The sequence below is a fragment of the Pseudonaja textilis genome, chromosome 1, assembly GCF_049901715.1.
Source record: "Pseudonaja textilis isolate UNSWEBS1 chromosome 1, rPseTex1.2, whole genome shotgun sequence".
Classification (NCBI taxonomy): domain Eukaryota; kingdom Metazoa; phylum Chordata; class Lepidosauria; order Squamata; family Elapidae; genus Pseudonaja; species Pseudonaja textilis.
In genome coordinates, this window is record NC_141990.1 from 3,648,349 (window position 1) to 3,666,330 (window position 17,982).

The following is a 17,982-nucleotide window of genomic DNA, read 5'->3' on the forward strand; positions in this document are numbered from 1 at the left end:
GAGGAGGAGGGAAGAAGGAAGAAGTATGAAGAAGGAAGAAGGAAGAAGATCAAGAAGAAGAAGAAGAAAGAAGGAGGAGGAAGAAAGGAGGAAGAAGAAGAAGAAGAAGAAGAAGAAAGAAAGGAGGAGGAGGAAGAAGAAGAAGAAAGAAGAAGAGGAGGAGGGGGAAGAAGGAAGAAGTATGAAGAAGGAAGAAGGAAGAAGATCAAGAAGAAGAAGAAGAAAGAAGGAGGAGGAAGAAAGGAGGAAGAAGAAAGAAGAAGGAAGAAGAAGAAAGAAAGGAGGAGGAGGAAGAAGGAAGAAGTATGAAGAAGGAAGAAGGAAGAAGATCAAGAAGAAGAAGAAGAAAGAAGGAGGAGGAAGAAAGGAGGAAGAAGAAAGAAGAAGGAAGAAGAAGAAAGAAAGGAGGAGGAAGAAGAAGAAAGAAGAAGAGGAGGAGGAGGAAGGAGGAAGAAGAAGGAAGAAGAGGAGGAGGAAGGAGGAAGAAGAAGAAAGAAAGAAGGAGGAGGAAGAAGAAGGAAGAAGGAAGAAGAAGGAAGAAGAAAAAAGAAAGAGAAAGAAGGAAGAAGAAGAGAAGAGGAGGAGGAGGAGGAAGGAGGAAGAAGTATGAAGAAGGAAGAAGGAAGAAGGAAGAAGAAGGAGGAGGAAGGAGGAGGAGGAAGAAGAAGAAAGAAGAGGAGGAGGAAGGAGGAAGAAGAAGGAAGAAGTATGAAGAAAGGAGGAGGAAGAAGAAGAAGAAGAAGGAAGAAGAAGAAGAAGAAGAAAGGAGGAAGAAGAAGAAGGAAGAAGAAGGAAGAAGAAGAAAGAAAGGAGGAGGAGGAGGAAGGAGGAAGAAGAAGGAAGAAGTATGAAGAAGGAAGAAGAAAGAAGGAAGAAGAAGAAAAAGAAAGAAGAAGGAAGAAGAAAGAAGAAGAGGTTGGACAGCCACTCGTCTGAAATGATACAGGGTTTGCTACCCGAGCCAAGGGGGTTGGACTAGAAGACCTCCAAGGTCCCTTCCAGCTCTCTTCCGAGTTTGAATTTGAAAAGCCAGCATTTTAAACCCAACCCAACCCCCAACCCTCCCCCGCAGCCCGGATCTGCAGCAGGGCGAGCAGGGTTTTCGATGAGGCTGGCTCTTCTGCTGCGCTCTCTGCGCAGGCCGGGGACCGTTTCCCGCGAACCGCCTTTTCTTCGAGGGCCGCCGGCCGATGCATCCCCTGCGCCTCTGATGCTCCTCTGAGCCCCGGCCTTCCCCAGGGATGGATCAGGTCGCCTGGAAAGAATTGTGCTGCTCGCTCTTCGATTATAAAACCGAGAAGTATGTCATTGCCAAGAACAAGAAAGTGGGCATTCTCTACCGGCTGGTCCAGGTCTCCATCCTCTTCTACATCGTGGGGTGAGGATAGCTTGGTATTTTATCTTGGGGGAGGAGGAGGAGAATAACTCGGCATCTTCTGCAGGTAGGGACGGGGTGGGGGGGGATTTGCAGCACCGACCCCGGTGCAAGCCCGGGAGCTGCCAGGTGGGAAGGGGGAAGAAGGAAGGCGGTGGAAATTGGAGACAGGGGGGCTTCCTTTACGCGGAGTCGGAAGAAGGGGAAGAGTCTGTTTTTTCTCCAGGTCTCCATCTCGAACCTGCCTGGTTTGCTCTGGGTCCAAAACGCTGCTTGGGAAGGAGGAGGCTGCGTTCTGCTGCCATGCGGAGTAGCTACTCACTCGAGATTTCTGGAGGCAGGTTTTTCCTGTTGGTTCAGGAGGAGAAGCTCAGCCCATCTGCATTTTGCGGCTGTGTGGATTCAGGGGAGCTTCTTTCTTCCTTTTTTTTCCTTCTCTCTCTCTCTCTTTCCTCTCTTAGCATTATTCCTCTCTGGATTGTCTTTCTGTCTTTCCTTCCTAATTTCCGCTGTCCCTCCCTCTTTATACTATTTCTTTTTCTTTCCTTTCTTCCTCCTTCCCTCACCTTCTTTCCTTCCTTCCTTCCACCCTCCATCCTTTCCTTTCCTCCCTCTCTCTCTTCTCTCCTTCCTTTCCTCTTAACCCTCTTCTTTCTTTCTTTCTTTCTTTCTTTCTTTCTTTCTTTCTTTCTTTCTTTCTTTCTTTCTTCTCTCTTTCTTCCTCTCTTTCTCCTCCCTCCCTCCCTACCACCCTCCCCTTCCTTCTTTCTTTCCCTCCTACCTTCCACCCTCCTTCCCTCCCTCCCTCTTTCTCTCCCTACTCTTTCTTTTTCTTTCCTTCCTTCCACCCTCCGTCCTTTCCTTCCTTCCTTCCTCCTTCCTTCCTTCCTTCCTTCCTCCCTCCCTCCCATCCTCTCTCTGTCCTTCCTTTCCCCCTCTTCTACTTCCTTCCTTCCTTCCTTCCTTCTTTCTTTCTTTCTTTCTTTCTTTCTTTCTTTCTTTCTTTCTTTCTTTCTTTCTTTCTTTCTTTCTTTTTCTTTCTTCCTCTCTCTTTCGCCTCCCCTCCCTACTTCCTTCCACCCTCCTTCCCTCCCTCCCTCTTTCTCTCCCTACTCCTTCTTTTTCTTCCCTCCCTCCCTCTTCTTCCAACCTTCATCCTTTCCTTCCTTCCTTCCTCTCTCTCTCCCACTCCTTCCCCTCTCCTCCCTCCCTCCCTCCCTCCTACCTTTCCTCCTCCTCCTCTTCTTTATTTCTTTCTTCTTTCTTTCTTCCTCTCTCTCCCTCCCCTCCCTTCCTTCCTACCACCCTCCCCCTTCCTTCTTTCTTTCTCTCCTACCTTCCACCTTCCTTCCCTCTCCCTCCCTCTCTCTCTCCCTACTCCTTTTTCTTTCCTTCCTTCCTCCCTCACCCTTCTTCCAACCTCCATCCAGGTGCTTTGGAGAATAGCCTGGCCCCTCAAATATCGGAAGACCACTATCCTGTCTCCCCTGGTCCTTCTCTTCCCTAGACTAGCCAGGCCCAGTTCCTGCAAGCATCCATCATACGTTTTAGTCTCCAGTCCCCTCATCGTCCTGGTTGCTCTTCTCTGCACTTTTTCCAGAGTCTCAACATCTTTTTTATAGTGTGGTGACCAAAACTGGATGCAGGACTCTAGGTGTGGCCTTACTAAGGCTTCACAGAGTGGTATATGCAGAGAAGAGCAACAAAGATGATTAGGAGATTGGAGGCTAAAACATACAATGAATAGTTGCAGGAACTGGGCCTGGCTAGTCCAGGGAAGAGAAGGACCAGGGGAGACAGGAGAGCAGTCTTCCAATATTTGAACGGCTGCCACAGAGAGGAGGAAGGGGGTCAAGCTATTTTCCAAAGCACCCGAAGGTCAGACAAGGAATAATGGACGGAAACTGATCCAGGATTCAACCTGGAAATAAGGAGGAATTTTCTGACCGTGAGAACAATCCACCCATGGAACAAACATTGCCTTCAGAAGTTGTGGGAGCTTCATCACTTGAGACTTTCAAGAAGAGACTGGGCTGCCCTCAGTCAGAAATGGTGTAGGGTCTCCTGCTTGGGCAGGGGGTTGGACTAGATGACCTACACGGTCCCTTCCAGCTCTGTTAATCTGTAAGCTTAAAAGAAGGCTCCTGAAGGCCAGCCAACATTCGCCGTCTCTTGAGATGCGGAAAAACACTGGTTGAATGAACTCTAAACAGCACTTGCACAAACTGACCTGTGGGCTATTTTTAATTGCTCAACCTTCGGTCTCCGGCCTCCCCAGGTGGGTCTTCATGGTCAAGAAAGGGTACCAGGAAGTGGACACCTCCATCCAGAGTTCGGTCATCACCAAGGTGAAGGGCGTGGCCTTCACCAACACGTCGGAGATGGGCAAGAGGATTTGGGACGTGGTGGACTACGTCATGCCCCCTCAGGTACAGGTAGACCACTGCTTGCCACCACAGCTCTGGCCACGGTTTCTGTGGCTGTCTCCTGCAACCCTCCAAACAGGTTGGCCTTCAGAGGCTTGGATTTCAGGATCCATCATTCCCAGCCAGTAACTCAGGGCTGGAGATGGGGGTTAGTGGCTTAATCTCTTTAAAAAGTCCAGGATTGGGGGGAAATTGTGTGCTTTGACTGGCTGAGTTTCTCTGATTACTCAAAATAGAAGATAAAAATATTCCGGGCTTCCTACAAAATGCCACAGATTCCTTTCATTTCCTTCCTTTTCTCTTCCCTTTCCTCCCTTCTCTCTTCCTCATCTTTCCTTCCTTCCTTCCTTCCTTCCTTCCTTCCTTCCTTCTTCCCTTCCTTTCCCTTCCCATCCCTTCTCACTTCCTCATCTTCCCTTCCTCCCTCCTTTCCCTTCCTTCTCACTTCCAAATCTTTCATTCCTTCCCTTCCCATCACGTCCCATCCCTTCTCACTTCCTCACCTTCCTTCCTTCCTTCCTTCCTTCCTTCCTTCCTTCCTTCCTTTCCCTTCCTTCTCACTTCCAAATCTTTCATCCTTTCCTTCCTTCCTTCCCTTCCCATTCCTCCTCATTTCATCTTCCATCATTTCCTTCCCTCCTTCCCTTCCCCTCCCTTCATTCTCACTTCCACATGTTCTTTCCTTCCTTCCTTCCTTCCTTCCTTCCTTCCTTCCTTCCTTCCTTCTTCCTTCCTTCCTTCCTTCCTTCCTTCCTTCCTTCCTCCTTCCCTTCCTTTCCCTTCCTTCTCACTTCCAAATCTTTCATCCTTTCCTTCCTTCCTTCCCTTCCCTTCCCCTCCTTCATTCTCACTTCCACATGTTCTTTCCTTCCTTCCTTCCTTCCTTCCTTCCTTCCTTCCTTCCTTCCTTCCTTCCTTCCTTCCTCCTTCCTTCCTTTCCCTTCCTTCTCACTTCCAAATCTTTCATCCTTTCCTTCCTTCCCTCCTTCCCTTCCCCTCCCTTCATTCTCACTTCCACATCGTCTTTCCTTCCTTCCTTCCTTCCTTCCTTCCTTCCTTCCTTCCTTCCTTCCTTCCTTCCTTCCTTCCTTCCTTCCTCCCTCCCTCCCTCCCTCCCTCCCTCCCTCCCTCTCCCCTCCCTTCTTTTTCTCACAAAATTCTCAAACTTTTTTTTCCCTAATGTCTTCCCTCTCTTTAGGGCGAAAGTGTTTTCTTCGTAATGACTAATCTGATTATCACCCCCAACCAGACGCAAGAGACCTGCACTGAGGTAAAGATGGGATGGAAGTTGGTCAAGGTGACATGTGTGCAAGGAAATGTGTGCAAGCACATGAACTGAGCAGTGAGGAGCATAGATCCAAGGAGAGGCCGATATTTGGCTAACACAGGTTCAAACAAGAAAGAGACAAACAATGAATATATATTACCAGACTAACGGAAGTGGCTTTGCAGGTCATCTAGTCCAACCCCCTGCTCAAGAAAAAAACCCTACACCATTCCAGACAAATGGTAGTCCCATCTCTTCTTAAAAACTTCCAGCGTTGAAGCATTCACAACTTCTGGAGGCAAATTGTCCCGCTAGTTAATTGTTCTTATTGTCACTAAATTCCTCCTTAATTTTAGGTTGCTTCTCTCCTTGATTAGTTTCCACCCGTTGCTTCTTGTCCTGCCTTCAGATGTTTTGGAGAATAGATTGACTCCCTTCTTCTTTGGGACAGCCCCTAAAACAGGGGTGGGCAAACTACGGCCCGCGGGCCACATCCGGCCCGTTGGTCTTTTTAATCCGGCCCGCCGAAGATTGGTACAGAATTGATGTGAATGATTGAATGATTGCATTCATTTGATTTTGACTTGTAATGACAGGCATTTCGACACCAGGTGGCGCATTAGGCGCAGTGACTTGATTTTGCCGAGATTTTGCAGTTTTTTATATGTATCGTATCTTGTGCCGATCCCGCCCATCTGTCAAATTTTAAAAGTCAATGAGGCCCCCCAGCCAAAAAGTTTGCCCACCCCTGCCCTAAAATATGGGAAGCCCGCTATCCTGTCACCCCTGGTCCTTCTTTTCATTAAACTAGCCCAAGGGTCTTCCAAACTTGGCAAGTTTAAGACTTGTGGACTTCAACTCCCAGAATTCCTGAGCTGACATGACTGGAGAAAGAGGAATTCTGGGAGTTGAAGTCCACAAGTCTTAAACTTGCCAAGTTTGGAAGACCCCTGGCCTAGTTTAATGAAAAGAAGGACCAGGGGTGACATGATAGCAGCGTTCCAATATTTGAAGGGCTGCCCCCATTTGAGGGGCAGTTTTCCAGGCCATTTTCTGAGCTCTTTTCAGGAAGTTTTGGGGGCTGTTTTCCAGCACTCCGGTGCCTGAAACCAGAAGAGTAGCTGGCGATGGCGCATGTGCCCACTGAGAGGGCTTTGCGTGCCACCCCTGGCACGTGTGCCATAGGTTCGCCATCACAGACCTAGAACTAAGGAGAAGTTTCCTGACAGAACAATTAACCGGGGGAACTACTTGCCTCCAGAAGTTGTGGATGTTTTATCGCTGGAGGTTTTTAAGAAGAGATTGGACAGCCATTTGTCTGAAATGGTCTAGAACAGTGGTCACCAACCAGTGGACCGGGGACCACTGGTGGTCTACGAGAAAATGTTGGTGGTCCGCAGAAAAATGTCACCCCCAAAGCAATGAATCCAGACTGTGCGGGAACACAAGGCTGCGCCGCCCACATGGCCCACGAGAACACAAGGCTTGCGTTGCGTGCATTGTGAACAACACAAGGTAGTGAGAGGAGAGGGGAAAGGGAAGAAGGGGGAAACTTGCTCCACTTGCCCCACGCGCCTGGCCTGGCCACCGGGCTGTTTCTTTCCGCTTCTTTCTTCTTCTGCTTTTGGCTGCATGCAAGGAAAGCAGCCAAAGTCTGTCTTTCTCTCCCCTAAACTCCACCAGAAATGAGTCTTTAGGACCCTGCAAGGCCTCCTCCTCCAAGAGGCCCACAAATACTCATTTCTGGCGGAGTTTGGGAGGAGAGAAAGAAAGACTTCTGCGGCTTCTGCTGCTTTCCTTGCATGAAGCCAAAAGTCTCTCCTCTCTCTCTCTCTCTCTCTCTCCCACTGAGAACAGAGCTGGAGATGGTATCCTGTGATCCCAAATAGAAAACGATCAATCGGTAGGAAAACGGGGTGGGGGATTTTCCTGCAGACTTTTGGGGGGACATTTTCCCAGGGTCTCTGGTCTGCAGGATTTTAAATGATGAGTTTGGTGGTCCCTGAAGTCCAAAAGGTTGGCAACTCCTGGTCTCCTTCTTGAACAGGGGGTTGGACTAGAAGACCTCCAAGGCCCCTTCCAACTCAGTTATTCTGTCACAGAACGTTCCAGCATGATAAGAATGGGACATGCTAAGGCTTCTCTTACATTATTTCAGGAAAGGAAAGGAAGTTATTTCATTCAAGGTGTCTTTTGAGTTCGATGCAGGGGGAAAAAAAATAACATGATATGATTTCTTGGCTGCTTGGTAGAAATATTTATTGGTGTTTTGCCTTTGGTCAAGGCCATTTAGAAGGTCCGATCAATTCAATGTGATGCCAAGAAGCTATAAATAATATAATGTTCATCTCTGGAAGATTTCGATCTCCGGAGAATTGCTCTTTACCCTAAATAATCACCAGAGGAAAAGCTAAGGATAATAAATGGATGCTTAAAATATTTCAGGATCATTTTTTTTTACTCCTCCTTTGGAATTTATTTATTTATATTTCACGAAACCGCCTGTCTCTCTCTTGGAATCAGAACTGCTAATAATGTACAGGGATTCCTCAACTTATGACCACAATGGACCCCAGATTTCTGTTGCTAAGCAAGACAGTTGCTAAGCGTCTGTTAAATACCAGATTCCACCTCCTGCTCTGCTCATCCCACTTCCACCCCTTGCATCTTTTAGCTATTATATTTTGTATTTTATATTTTTATAGTTTTGTAGCATTTTGCTGCATGTGGTTTTATTTTATTTTTTTTAATACTGTAAGTCAACAAGAATTACCCTGGGATAAGATGGGCAGCCAGTAAATGAATTTATTTATTTATTGAATTTATATTGCCATACATTAATGAAGTACAATAGAACAAAATCTGGGAAAAAAATAAAATAAATAAAATAAAAAATCACCCCCTAACTCCCGCCCCAATTTGAAAGATAGATGAGATGAGAGAGAGAGAGAGTGATAGAGTAGGGGAAAAAACCCAGAGACATAGATAAATAGTAGATAGATGGATGGATGGATGGATGGATGGATGGATGGATGGATGGATGGATGATGGATGGATGGATAGATAGATAGATAGATAGATAGATAGATAGATAGATAGATGGATGGATGGATGGATGGATGATGGATGGATAGACAAGATAGACAGACAAGATAGATAGATAGATAGATAGATAGATAGATAGATAGATAGATAGATAGATAGATAGATAGATAGATGATGGATGGATAGACAACATAGATAGACAGACAGACAGACAGACAGACAGATAGATAGATAGATATAGATGGATGATGGATGGATAGATAAGATAGATAGACGATAGATAGATAGATAGATAGATAGATAGATAGATAGATAGATAGACAGACAGACAGACAGACAGACGGATCTGCGCCCCGGGCCTTGAGTTTGACACCCCTGATATAGATAGATAGATATGGTATTGCCAGCAGAGGAATTCTGGAAGTGGAAGCCCACTCGTCTTAAAACAGGTTGCCTGGGGATTTCTGGGAATTGGAGTCCACTCAACTTAAAAGTGGCCAAGTTTTAAAAACCCTGAGCCAAGTTTTTTTTAGTGATTCTTCATGAGAAGAAGGCAACATCAGGGTCAGGTTCATATTCCATCCTCTTGTCAACTCGTAAAGCATCCCTGGCTTGCTCTCGAGTTGCCATAAGAAGGAGGGGGAGGAGATGTGACGGAGCAGTTGGGTTGCTATGACCAGAAGCACATTCCATGCATACGTTTCTTCAGATTGTATCCCAGGTTACCAGAGCCAGCCGGCCTGGGAAAGTGCTCTGTTGGAGAATGTGATTTATGACACACCCTGGGAGGAGGGGGGAAACAGGGTCATAGGTGGGCAGTAAATTACGCAGGGCAGAGCCGACTGCACTTGGGAAAAGCGCCCACACGTTGCTCCTAATAAATAATTGGATTTCTTTTGAAACTTGGCTTGAGGCTTATGAATTAATTAGGGCATCCATTGGAACCCTGACACCTCCCCTGTATCTTGATCGGTTTAAGTATGATCCTGGGAGAATTCCAGTTGACTTCCAGCCTTGAGTTCTTTAAGCCTTTAAAAAGAAGATTTTCTGTCTCTTCCAGAATCCCGGTATTCCAGATGCCTTGTGTTACCGCGACAAAGACTGTCCACGCGGAGAAGCAGTGATCGCCGGCAACGGTATAATTGCTATGAATATTATTTCAGATAAATTAGAGTTGGCATTTTTATCTACTCACTGAGTCCTTCCCAAGGACACATGTTCTCGTTTAATAATATTATAGTTCTTGCTCCATAATTATTCTTAGTCAATCTGCCTTTTGCAATTGAACTGATGATAATTTATTATAATGAGGATGTTTCATTGCATAGTCAGCCAGATTTAATTTGGCATTTTTATCCACCTGGTTAGTCCTTTCCAGGGACCTGGAGATGTTTAATAATATTACTGCACAATTTATTCAAACCCAGGACAAGCTGCCTTTTGCACTGGACTGATGATAATTTATGATGATGATGATTTGTTCATTGCAGAGTCAGCCAGATGTTCAGACTGGAATTGGCATTTTTGTCCACCTCTCCAGTCCTTCCCAAGCACTTGAGATAGCCAGATGTTGATGTTTAATAATATGAAAAGTTTCAGGGGAGGATGTAAGCCGTTCCAAGCAAAGCTGCCTTCTGCAATTGACTGATGGTGAATTTGTCAATTCCAATGGTGTTCAAGTGGTGCTCCCCCAGCCAGCCAGATGTTTAGACTGCATTTGGCATTTTTGTCCACCTATCCAGTTCTTCCCAAGCACCTAGAATAGCCAGATGTTGATGTTTAAGGTTGATGTTAAGGTTTCAGGACAGGATGTAAGCCGTTGCAAGCAAAGCTGCCTTCTGCAATTGACCGATGAATTTGTCACTGCCGATGGTATTCCAGTGGTGCTCCAGACGTTTTGGAATTGAACCCAAGACACCTATCGCCACTGGTACTGCAGGCAGTCCTTGACTTACAACAGTTTGCTTAGTGACCGTTCAAAGTTACAACAGCACTGGAAAAAAGGGACTTATGACTGTTTTCCAGACTTACGACCATTGCAGCATTGCCATGGACACGGGATCAAAATTCAGATGCTTGGCTGCAGACTCACATTTATGACAGTGGCAGTGCTGCGCGGTCATTTGGCAAACTTCTAATCAGCAAAATCAATGGGGAAGTGTGATGACCCGGGGCGTGACAAAAAAATAACGAAGTCACAAAAGTAGAATAAATTCCCTTTAATGCCTCCAACTTGGGCCTCAATGTCCAGTTATCCTCGGCTGGATATCAAACTCTTCCAAAAACCTCTCTTCTACAAAGAGAGTAAACGCAGTCCGAAACAAAAGTAAAGATAATTAGAAATAAAAAAAACCCAACACAAACCACACTGAAGTAATTAACACGGCAGGGCAGGATGATAAATTGCAGACTTCCACCAGATAACACAGCAACCACAGTTGGAAGGATGCCAAAACCCAGATAAGCCTCAACAAAGATAATGCATACTTTGCTTCCAGCAAGGTGCTGTGTGCAAATGCCTCACTTATATCCTGTTTTCCCAGCTGCAGCTAATGAAGGGAATCAGGGCCCTTTTCGCCCCGCAACCCACGTTGCTCCCTTCTCTGTTCCTTCCTGTATGCCCTAGGATGAAGAGGGGGTGAGCCTGGGTCTTCCTCTGAATGCCCAGCCGGACTGTGCCCTTCCCCTGTTACTTCCACAGCCACCGGAGCCACGCTCCCACTCCCTGTCAGCTGTTCCATCTCGCCCTCAGAAAAGGGCATGACAGGAAGCCAGATTCACTTAACAACCGGGCGACTAACTTATCAACTGCAGTGATTCACTTAACAAAGGTGGCAAGAAAGGTCCTAAAAAGGAGGAAAATTCACTTAAGAAATGTCTCACTTAACAGATATTTTGGGCTCAAGTGTGGTCGTAACTTGAGGACTACCTGTACCTTTGCTTTCTAGTGCCCCGGTTTTTCTCCTGTTTGTCGGTCTTTGCATTTTTGTAATGCATTTTTCACACAGGATCAAAATTCAGAGGCTTGGCAACTGACTCGTATTTACGACGGCCGCAATGCCCCCGGGGTCGCGTGGTCCCCTTTTGCGACCTTCTGACAAGCAAGGGTCAATGGGGAAGCCAGATTCACTTAACGACCGTATTTGTAACTTAACAACAGCGTTGATTCACTTAACAACTGCGGCAAGAAAGGTCTTAAAATGGAGCAATACTCACTTAACAAATGTTTCGCTTAGCGACATAAATTTGGGGCTGAATTGTTTTTTTAAAAAATAATTTTATATTTATGATTTTTTTTAAACATCCACAGGTGTTTAGTAGACAGTGTATTTATTATCTGGGTCAATATATTCTGCATTCAATTCTGATAGCGATATTACCATTTAAGTATACATAGTCATACTTTTTCAACTTTTAACTTTTACGTATAGATAATAATCATAATACTAGCTCAATACCTGTGCTTTGCTACGAAACTATGAGGTTGGGCTTAGTTTTGGGGTAGGAAAATAAGGGTAAAAAAAATCTTCCTCTGCCTCCCAGCGTCCATCGGTATTCATCTGGCTAGCATCTTGTCAGGGCGTGGGAGAGTTGATGGCTGTTTGGAAACCGAAACAGTATTTTCTGTGTGAGCAAGAAAGAGACAGCAAGGAGCCTGGGCGTGGCTTAGTTCACAACTATTCTGTACTAAAGCTGCTTGGAGCTCTGAAACTGAAACTTGTCAGAGTATATTCATGAACTGGGATAGAATTTAGTAACAAAGTCAGCCAATGAATAGGCATGTCAACAGACTAGACCAGGGGTGTCCAACCTTGGCAACTTTAAGACTTGTGGACTTCAACTCCCAGAATTGGAGCTGGCTGAGGAATTCTGGGAGTTGAAGTCCACAAGTCTTAAAGTTGCCAAGGTTGGACACCCCTGGACTAGACAATGGGAGCTGAATTGGAAAGTGAAACTAGAAGTGGGCTGCTTGCCTGCTGAACTAAAGTGAAACTTGCTTGCCTCCTGAAACTGATATCTGCTCTGAGCTGCTGCTGTTTGTGCTTTTGCTTATGTTACTTTGAAAGAATCTACAAATGGTATTGTAAACTTTACTCATATGATTATGTTTATAAAGAAGTTAATGATCCTGCTGAACCAGTCATCTGTGTGCTTTCTGGACTTGAATTTATCTTGCCAACTCTTAACAAAACTCCTCTGTTTCAGGAAATTACGAGGCTCAGACCTTGGAATCCAAAAATAAGTTGGTTTTATTTGCACAAACAGGTTCCGAGTATTTTAGTGAGACTCACTTCTGAACAACCTTCTTACTGAACGGCACATGCCTATATACTTCTTCAGAAAGGGCAAAACACAGAAATATAACTTGGTTACTTGAAACACAGCTTTCCCCCTCCCCTGTTGCTAGGCTGGGATGGCTGGATTTGTCACAAACCCATCTTGCTAAACTCCCTAGCTTGTGGCTTTGTTACAAGCGAGACAAGGTGTCTTGGCAAATATGACTTAGTGACCGATAGATGATCCTCGTGGGTTGGCATTTCACAGTTCCTTGTTCTTTCTCTTGCTAATACCACACACATTTCACTATCTATAGAACTTGTATCCTTGTTTCTCTAAAATTAGTATATTTTTATGTCCTGCCTTATACTCGTGTTTTGCATTTGGAAGAGATTTCTTTTCAGGTGGGGAGAGGGAGTAGAACTCCTTAGCATCAGAGCGTGTTAATAATAATAATAATATAGGAAAACTAACACCTCTGATGGTCATTTCACAAAATCCTTTCTTAGTGAGCCCCTAGAAGCCAAGAGGAACTTACGTGCCAAATTTCAAGTTTGTAGGCTTTACAGTTCTGGATATTTTGTGATGATGTGTGAGTGGTATTTCGCTTTTATATATATATAGATTTTTCAGTTTTCATAATATTGTTTTCTCACTTTCTGCTGGGGGGGGGTGGGGCTGAATCGTTGGGTTGTAAGTCAAAGAGCGCCTATAAAATCTCACCAACTGCATTCAGCCACAGCAGCTTAGATACGAAGGATTAAAACATCAAAGTGAGCAATACCATTTCATGGCAGGTAGAGAGGATAAATAAAGCCTTTTGTAACAAGATTAAAAACTCCAGGGAAATCTCTACTAAAAAAAAAAAAAAATCAAACAGAGCCTCTCAATAATGTAATTAATTAAAAGCAATCATGCGAAAAGCAAGGACAAAGTGTTTGAAATTCCTCTGTGCAGGAGAGGAGAATTAAGTCATCCCCATTTTGCTAATTAGAGGCTTAAGGAGGCTAATGTTCTCCTTGGCATTTTGTTCAGATAACATTTAAAAAGAAAACAAACGGGAAAATTAAGCTGACTTTGCAAAAGCGGGAAGAAGAGAAGAGCGCCTGGTGATAAACAAAAGATGTAAATAACAGAAAAAAAAATAACATTTTTCCCTGGAGGTCCCAAAGGTGCTTTTTTTTTTTTCCCAAAAGGCAACTGGACTTTCTGGTTTTTCTTTTGAAGTTGTTTTGCTTCTCATCCAAGAAGCTTCTTCAACTCTGATTGAATGGTGGGGAAGGGAAGGATTTATACTCCTTGCAGACAGCTGGTCATTTGCATCCTTTTCGAGGGTCGTTGAGGCCACTTGGAGGGTCATCTGTGTCCTCAGGGTCACCTGAGTGGTGCAAATGGGTGTGCAGCCTTCTTGGAACTACTGAAAGGACTGTTGTATCTCTCCGCATCTATTTGCATCACTCAGGTGACCCCGAGGATACAGATCAACCTCCAAGCGGCCTCAACGACCCTCTCAAAGGATGCAAACGACCAGCAGTCTGCAAGGAGTATAAATCCTTCCATTCCCCCACCATCCAGTCAGAGCCGAAGAAGCTTCTTGGATGAGAAGTGAAACGTCTTCAAAGAAAAAAAAACAAGTCCAATTGCCTCTTGAAAAATAACCACGACTTGGATTATGGAGAATCTCCGTAGATATTTTCCCTGGATGGGATTTGAAGGAGCTTTAAAATTATTTTTCAAAAGCATATTTTTAGCCTTTCCTTATTTCCTGACACTTTTTTCCAAGCTGCAAAGAGAGAGATATTCCTGTTTTTTTTTTCCAATTTTTCCCGTTCCCTCTTCCAAATCCAACTAAAACTCTGGTGTCTGTTTGTAACCTTTACCTGGGTGAAACGGTGCATCGTAAGGCAACAATTTTTGTACTGGGGTACCTCTAAAAGGAAATAACTTACACAGTGCATCCAAGATGCAGGACCTAAGACTCCAGCGGAATTAAATTTGGCCAATTTAATGATGCGCTTGATGACATAGAAATGATCATTAAGCATTTTATGACATAATAACATCATAAAAATTTAAAACCAATAAAAACAGATCATTTTTCTGCAGGAGAATGTACAAGATGGGCGGCAAATACATTTTATAAACAAGTAAATACATAACATTTTAAATTACTTTTTTCACACTAGCATCCACCATTATATAGTGGCATTTAAATAGGGGATGGAGGGAGAATTTTTTTAAAAAACCCTTAAAACAGAATTTGCAACCGTGAGATTGCAACTCAACTCATTTGTTGCGTGTGCAGGTAATCTTCGACTTACGGCCACAGTTGAGCGCAAAATTTGTTGCTAAGCGAGACATACAGTATGTGAACAGTGAGTTTCGCTCGGTTTTCTTGCCATAGTTGTTAAATGAGTCAGTGTAGTTGTTATCTTAGTCATACCCTTGTTAAGCGAATCGGGCTACCCCATTGACTTTGCTCGTCAGGAGGTCGCAAAAGGGGATCACGTGTGACCCAGGGCTGCTGCGACCGTCATAAAAGTGAGTCAGTTGCCGAGTGACTGAATTTTGCGGGATCCCGCAACAGTTGTGTGAAACATAGTCATAAGTCACTTATTTTTGGTGCCGCTGTAACTTTGGACGGTCACTAAATGAACTGCTGTACGTCGAGGACTGATGGCATATGAAGGGGAGGTCAAAAAAATTCAAAATGGAGTTTGCAAAGGTGAGTTTACAACTCCCCCCATTTGTCGCGTGTGAAGTGTTTGGTTGCGACCGCCATCTTGACTCTTTGGACCCACCCGCCATTTTCCCTCATCCTGAGCCCACTGGAAATTGTTTCAGTGATTCACCAAATTATAACCTGACTGACGTTTTTCTGATCTGTTTCTTTGCTCCTACAGGGATCAAGACCGGATTGTGCATAAAAATGGGGGACAATATCAGTGGGACGTGCGAAATCTTTGGTTGGTGTCCAGTGGAGAAGAAAGACAAAACGAAGTTAGTTCTAAAACAGAACAATGTAACACACCACAACACCACACGCTACAAAACACCGCAACACACCCCACCCCAAGCATCACCACACCCCACACACTACATAACACATACCTCATACCACACACAACATAACACACAACACAAAACAACAAAACACACATCATAACACACACCACAAAACACAACACACAACACATATACCACATACACACCACACCACACAGAACACACAACACACATACACAACACACACTACCACACACCATAAAATACATACCACCTCACACCACACACTACATCCCACATAGTACACACCACACACCACAACTCCACACACTACAGAACACCACAACACATCCCATCCCATGCATCATCACACATCACACACTACACCCCACATAACACACACTTCATACCACACACAACACAAAACACCAAAAACACATCACAACACAAAACACACAACACAACACGCAACACATACACCACACACACACCACACCATACAACACAAAACAACGCAAAATACAAAACAACAAAACACACAACACACACCACAAAACACACACCACACCACACATGACAGAACACACAACATCACGCAACATAACACACATACAACACACAACACAAAACAACAAAACAAACTTTTCCATAGCTGAGGCCTCGAAGGCTAGAATTGGAAGGGTCCCTTGAGGTCATCTACTCAATCCCTTTCTCCGTATAGAATTCAAGTTTAGGCATCGTTGAGAAATGGCACACCATCCCTCCGTTTGAACTAAAAAGGGGAGCCCACCATCTAACTAAGTCCTCGACTTATGACCACAAATAGTCTCAGAACTTCTGTTGCTGCGCGAGACAGTTGTTAAGAGAGAGACGTGCCTGATTTTACAGCCTTTTTTTTGCTATGGTTGTTAAATGAATCACTGCAGTTGTTAAGCAAATCCAGGTTCCCCGTTGTCTTTGCTTGTCGGAAGCCAGCAGGGAAAGTTGCAGGTGTTGATCACATGATCCCAGGATTCTGTAACTTTGAACAATTGTTAAATCAATCGTTGTACGTCAAGGACTGCTCATATAGAGGATTTGACCTCTTTGTGACATAATTACAATTCTACTGGACAAGAATCAACGGATGGAAACTAGGAGGGGAGCAACCTAGAACTTCCTAACAGTGAGGACAATGAACCAGTGGAACAGCTGGCCACCAGAAGTTGTGGTTGCTGCATCACTGGAGGCTTTCAAGAAGAGATCGGGACAGTCACTTGTCAGAAGTGGTGTAGGGTTTCCTACCCGAGCAGGGGTTGGACTAGAAGACCTCCAAGGTCCCTTCCAATTCTGTTATTCCATTTTGTTCTGTTCTATTCTAATTCTTCATTCCACTATAATTCTATACTATTCTATTTTCTTTTCTATTCTATATTCTAAATTCTGTCCTATCCTATCTTATCCTATTCAAAATCTATTCCATTTAGTTCAATTCCATTCCACTGTCTATTCTATTTCTATTTTATTTCTATTCTAATTCTCTTGTCTTGTCTTGTCTTGTCTTGTCTTGTCTTGTCTTGTCTTGTCTTGTCTTCTATTCTATTCTATTCTATTCTATTCTTATTCTATTCTATTCTATTTTTAATTCTATTCTATTCTAATTCTATTCTAATTCTATTCTAATTCTATTCTTATTCTATTCTATTCCTATTCTATTCTAATTCTAATCTTATTCTATTCTATTCCTATTCTATTTCTATTTCTATTTCTATTCTATTCTTTATTCTAATTCTATTCTATTCCTATTCTATTTCTATTTCTGTTCTATTCTTAATTCTATTCTATTCTGAAAGAATTCACTTAACCAGCCTGTTCATTTATATTTAAGATCAGCTCTTCTGACCGACGCGGAGAATTTCACGGTTTACATCAAGAACACCATCCGTTTCCCCAAGTTTAATTTTTCCAAGTAAGTTTTTCTTTCTTCTTCTTCTTCTTTTCTTTTAATCATTTTTGACACCATTCTAGGAAATGTTCTGCCTGCAGAAACAAGTTGCCAAGTTTCTGGACAAGTCAGGTTGTGAGAAAAAAAAGAGAGAAAAGGGCTCTATGGATATGTAGATGAAAATTTATGAGAGAGGGGAAGAAGGAAAAGAAAGGAACAATAAACAGATTTATTTGGTTGCTTATTAGTAACCTACGACTATCACTAAGTGTTGTATCTTACGATTCTTGATGAACGCATTTTATTTTTCTTATGTACACAGAGAGCTTATGCACCAAAGGCAAACTCCTTGTATGTCCAATCACACTTGGCCAATAAATAATTCTGTTCTATTCTATACTTATTCTATTCTACTCTATTCTATTCTATATTCTATTCATTTCTTCTCTCTTCTCTTCTACTCTGTTCTATATTCTATTCATTTCTCCTATTCTCTATTTTAATCTATTATTCTATTCTATTTTCTATTTTATTCTATTTCTATTCTATTCTTCATTCCAATATCTTCTATTCTATTATATCCTATTCTATTCCTATATTCTACTCTATTCTATTCTTTATTCCAATATCTATTCTATTCTATTCTATTCTATTCTATTTT

General features: G+C 43.5%; 1 protein-coding gene across 3 annotated transcripts in view; it reads left to right on the forward strand.

Annotated features, from left to right (window-relative positions):
- The first annotated feature begins 893 nt into the window (after positions 1–893).
- The window catches only part of P2RX5 (purinergic receptor P2X 5), a 30,494-nt gene continuing 13,405 nt past the window's right edge, over positions 894–17,982 (forward strand). Inside the window, exons 1-6 of one of the 3 annotated variants that reach the window (XM_087924580.1) lie at positions 894–1,378; positions 3,654–3,804; positions 5,000–5,071; positions 9,174–9,249; positions 15,295–15,391; positions 17,265–17,345. In XM_087924580.1, coding sequence (XP_087780706.1) covers positions 1,242–1,378; positions 3,654–3,804; positions 5,000–5,071; positions 9,174–9,249; positions 15,295–15,391; positions 17,265–17,345 — 614 coding nt within the window. In that variant the 5' untranslated portion in view covers positions 894–1,241. The remainder of the gene's footprint in view (positions 1,379–3,653; positions 3,805–4,999; positions 5,072–9,173; positions 9,250–15,294; positions 15,392–17,264; positions 17,346–17,982) is intronic. The other 2 variants (XM_087924567.1, XM_087924570.1) reach the window with 2 other exon arrangements.